Source organism: Merops nubicus, unplaced genomic scaffold, assembly GCF_000691845.1.
Source record: "Merops nubicus isolate BGI_N331 unplaced genomic scaffold, ASM69184v1 scaffold32836, whole genome shotgun sequence".
Lineage (NCBI taxonomy): Eukaryota > Metazoa > Chordata > Aves > Coraciiformes > Meropidae > Merops > Merops nubicus.
In genome coordinates, this window is record NW_008613471.1 from 1 (window position 1) to 4801 (window position 4801).

A 4801-nucleotide genomic window follows, 5' to 3' on the forward strand; every position below is an offset into this window, starting at 1 on the left:
TTCCCACCCCTTCGCTCCCCTTCCCACCCCCGTTCCCCAAACCCCTTTCTCGCAGCGTTTCCACGCGGGGCGGGGCGGGGGGAAGACCCGCGGGGTGCTGAAGGGCCGCTGTGCCCCGCGGTGCCTTTTGCTGGCCCAGCCCTCCCTCGCCTCTCGCTGGCCACCTTCCTCCCTGCCAAGCGCAGCGCTTCCCCTCCCCTTCTTGGCGTTCTTCCTGCTTTTTTTGCCCCTTTTTTTGTCTGAGATGGGCAACATGGTGCTTAAAAGCGCTTGGGAAACGCGTAGCCCGAAGCTGCCAAGGTCCAACCAAGGTTCAGCCGCTCCCTGGAGCGGGCAGAGTGTGCCAGCCCGGCTTTTGCCCCCGCGCCCTGGACTTTGCCAGGGTGTTGGAGCAAAACGAATCGATTCGAAGCTCACCCTGCATGTCATCCCCCCTAGAAATTCCTTTTTCAGCAACTTTTTCATAGCAAGAAGTGGCAGTTGGCTGGGGGATATGTCCAGGCTTGGTTTCCGGCTCCGGCATCATCATGGATGGAGCAGGGGTGTGATGACAGTGCTGTGCCCGGGCGTGCAGAGCTTGGCAGGGAGCAGTTAGGCAATAACAACACGTGTTTTAAACTAGGATAAAACCCGCGTTACTGGGACCCTGGGGTAGGGGGGGAAGGAGGAAATCAGAGGGGGGTTCAGCATCTGTCTCGTTCCTCTCCCAGGCGGCGATGGCAGCACCGCTCAGCCATCGAGGTGACCAACGAGCCCATCCTCGAGTTTAAACCAGGGAGCCCCGAGCGAGCAGCTCTTCAGAAGGTACCACTGCAGGGGATCAGCCTTTTTTAGGGGGTCTTTAAGGTCCCAGTTTGTGTTTCTGGTTCTGCTTGGCAGCCACAGGCTGTTTCCCAGGGTGGGGGTCAGCCCTGTCCTGCCCAGTGCCTGCCCCATCCCCACAGCCCATGGGCACCCCGTGCCTGGGGGACCGAAGGAAGCCTGACCTCAGGTTCCCCTTTGCTCATGGGGCTGGTGGGGAGGAACTGGTGGAGCTCTGTGTGTGTAGCTCCCACCCTGGTGCTCTCCTCTCACTTAGGCACTCGCTGACCTGAAGGGCAAGACAGAAGCCATCCCCTGTGTGATAGGGGGAGAAGAGGTGTGGACACCGAATGTGAGGTACCAGCTCTCGGTGAGTTTGGGGGAAAACTTCTTCAGCAGGTGACAACAGAGCAGGGGGATGCAGCTGGCAGGAGAGAGGTCTGTCAAACTGATCACTGCAGAGGCTTTTCTTCTCTTTTCAGCCATTCAATCATGCACACAAGGTGGCCAAGTACTGCTATGCTGACAAGGTGAGCCCCCCTCACTGCCCTCCCTCTTCATTTTTTGGTGGGTGGGGGAAGCAGCAGCACTTTGCCTGGGTATAGGGAGCTGTATCTCACAGTGGGGGTGTGAGGCTTGTGGCATGATGCACTTTGAGATTGCTGGGTGAGAGTTCTGGAGGAATCACAAATCACAGCTCAGGTTGTGGGCAGGGAGGCTCCAGGGGCAGGTGTTGGCTTTCCAAGCCCCAGAGATCCTGGAACAAACCGGTAGCAGGAGCTGCAGGTGTGGGGTTGTGGTGGGAAGGTGGCTGCTGTGGTTTGTGCCTGGGGGCCCCTCGATCTGGTGAGGGAGAGGTGCTGGGTTCCTCCTTGCTGCCTCTCCCCTTTTCCTCCACAGGAGCTCATTAACAAAGCCATTAACGCTGCCTTGGCAGCAAGGAGGGAATGGGACCTGAAACCCATCCAGGACCGAGCCCAGATCTTCCTGAAGGCAGCTGACATGCTGAGTGGCCCGAGGCGAGCAGAAGTGCTGGCCAAAACCATGATTGGGCAGGTATGGGGGGGATGCAGGATTGCCCCGGGCAGCTGGGGGGACAGGGATGGAATTTTGGGAGCTGGGAGTCAGGGAAGCAGGGCAGGAAGAGACATTTTGTGCCACTGGGAGTGGCTGTGCTGTTAGAAGTGCCCCTAGCTGGGGGGATACAGCCTGATCTTCAGCTCTTTGCTGAGAAGGGGGGTGAGGCTGGGGGGCTGGTGTGGGGGGATACAATTATCGGGGTTCCCCCTTGCAGGGGTGGATGTGAACATCCCGTGGCACAGGCACAGGCTGCATCAGGTGCAGAGGAGAGGTGGTGGGATGGGGGCTGGCAGGAGGAACTTTGGGAAGCGATCTCATGCCCTGCATGAGAGAGGCAACCCACAAACCCCATCCGGGCGGGCCGGGCCGCCCCCCTGCGGCTCAGGGCTGCCACATCCCCCCCCCGAACCACCCTCCCCTCCCCGCTTTTACCGGCTGGGACCTCCCCCCGGGCAGGGTAAAACCGTCATCCAGGCGGAGATCGACGCCGCTGCCGAGCTGATCGACTTCTTCCGATTCAACGCCAAGTATGCCCTGGAGCTGGAGAACAGCCAGCCCATCAGCGTGGACATCAGCACCAACAGCATGGTCTACCGGGGGCTGGAGGTGAGGAGAAGGGCTGGGGCTCTCCCCCCTGTGAGGTTTCCCCCCCCGGGGAGGTTCCTGTGGGCTGGGTTTTGGGCTGCTCCCACCACTCCCTGTCCTCTCCCACCCCGCAGGGTTTCGTGGCTGCTGTCTCTCCCTTCAACTTCACAGCCATCGGTGGGAACCTGGCTGGAGCTCCAGCCCTGATGGTGAGTGTCTGGGGGGGTTTAAGGAGAGCCAGGGATGGAAAGGACAGTCTGGAGAAGGGCTTGGAGGAGGACATGCTCTCTCTGAGGCTGTGGTTTGCCTGGTCTGGGTCCACAAGGAGTGAATTGGGCCTCCCTGGTGCCCTTTGGTGGGACACACCTGAGCTCCTGCTTCTGCTGGTCCCCTTGAATTCAATCAGCACTCCTGCAATTAGTCTCAGATGTCTTTCATTACAAGAAGGGTGGATTTTAGCCCTGCCCACTGATGGGGGGGGAGTGTTGGAAAGGGAAGAACTCCCTAAACCTGCTCTTCTGGGGTTTTTATTCTGAAGCAAGGTGTCTTTTTATTCCTAGGGTGGGTTTTAGATCTGGAGAAGGTTTGGGTGCTGCAGGAGGGAGAGGAGAATCACAGAGGGGTTGTTCCCCTGCGTGGTGCTTGCTCTGTGAACAGGGCTTCAGGGAGCTGTCACATCATCAGCTTCCTATTGCCCAGGTCCCTCTTGGGTGGCACTTTTTTGGGTTCAGTGGGTGTGTGAGGGTGAAGGTAGGAGAGGTCATGGCCCTGGTGTTTAGTGCTGTGCTAGGAGACAGGAGATCCTGGCAGCTGTGAAAAGATGGTCCAAAAATTCCAATTATCAGTAAAGAGCATTTCTGTACACATCCCACTCTGATGTGCCTCTCAAGTCTGCCTTTGCAGGGTGGGTTTTGGGGAGAGACTGTAACAACCTGATGAATTTGGGCCAGGATTAATTCATTTATTCTTGCAAAAACCTAACAGAACAGCACAAAATTGTCATAAGCTCTTTACTGATTTGGTTCTTTCTGGCACCAAAGCCAACCCCTCCAGCTGTTGTGTGCTGTGCTGCAGGTGGAAGAGGCTGAGATTGGGCTAATTTGGGGATGTCACATTTTAAAGCTGTATTCAAGGGGAAGCCCTTGGACGTGTCCCTTTTGGCAGAGAGGAGGAAGGAAGAGGGTGAAGCTGGTGTGGAGCTGGGGAGGTTTTTTTTTGGGGGGGAGATGAGTTCCTCCCACCCCAGGATTTGAGGGAAGGTCCTGGGCTTTGGGGTGGTTGGTGATAAACTCATCCTGGAGCAGACAGACGTTGCTGGGATGGGGTGAGCCTGTGCTGGCAGGTCTGGGGGCAGAGTTTTGGGCTCCCTGCAGTGCATCTGCCTCTCCCTTTGTGAGCGTGGCCACCAATTCCCACCCAGTGCCAGTGGGATCCCCCTGGGCCAAAAAGGAGCCAGGCATCAGTGGGTGACTTGAAAAGCTCAGCAGCAGGTGGTACCTGGAATTAAATTGAAGTGAAAGTGGTGCTTAATAAGGGGATATTAATTAGATCCCCAGTGTTTTAGCCACCACAGTGTGCTTCCTAGGGGTTTGAACGTTGCTGCTGCCTAAAGAGCTGGAGAGCACAGTGTGGTTAATGCCACTGCAGGGTTGGGAGCAGGGTTTCCTCAGGAATGGAGCAGATGCCACACTGCAGCAGTGCCCAGGCTGCCAGGAATCCTGTCTCCAGCCATGGCCTGAGTGAGATTTCCCAGTTGCTTAGAGGGCTTTTTTTGGTTTAGTTTTCTCACCAGTTGGAGGTGAATAGTGGAGGAGGGGAGCCAGGAAGGAGCTCTGCCTGCACTGTGAGCCCCTGGTTGAGCCAATCCCAAAACCTTCCTGGGATTAATCTGAGTGTGAGGTTTGATTTTAGTGCTGGGGCTGGCACAACTCCCCTGCCAGGGTGTGCTGAGCCCAGTGACAGCACTTGCTGCCTCCCAAGCACCTTCCCTGGCAGTGCCAGCACATCTCAGACATAAAACAGCTCCGTGGCTTTCTGTGGGAAGGCAAAACTCTGTGTGCCCACAAGGGAGGGGGTGAAAGGGGAGGGGTTTGTGCCTCCAGCTGACCAGGGCAGCCACAGAGTGTTTCAAAACCAGTGCTCAGGTCAAAGGAAGGTGAGAATCACCCAAAGGTGCCTTCTCTTCAGATGAGGGCTGGCAGAGACTTCAGCCAGAGCCTTTATCACAGGATTGTGGAGTCCTGAAGGGTGGAAAAGAGCTCTAAGATCAACAAGTCCAACTGTCAACTCAGCACTCCCATGACCACTAAACCTTGTCCCCAAGGGCCACATCTAT

The 4801-nt window shown here is 56.9% G+C and overlaps 1 protein-coding gene across 1 annotated transcript in view; it reads left to right on the forward strand.

Annotated features, from left to right (window-relative positions):
* Positions 1–655: 655 nt before the first annotated feature.
* The window catches only part of ALDH4A1 (aldehyde dehydrogenase 4 family, member A1), a gene marked incomplete at both ends in the record, with an annotated part of 6258 nt that continues 2112 nt past the window's right edge, over positions 656–4801 (forward strand). The window contains 6 exons of the mRNA XM_008941920.1: positions 656–804; positions 1079–1171; positions 1284–1331; positions 1702–1857; positions 2338–2487; positions 2601–2675. Coding sequence (XP_008940168.1) covers positions 656–804; positions 1079–1171; positions 1284–1331; positions 1702–1857; positions 2338–2487; positions 2601–2675 — 671 coding nt within the window. The remainder of the gene's footprint in view (positions 805–1078; positions 1172–1283; positions 1332–1701; positions 1858–2337; positions 2488–2600; positions 2676–4801) is intronic.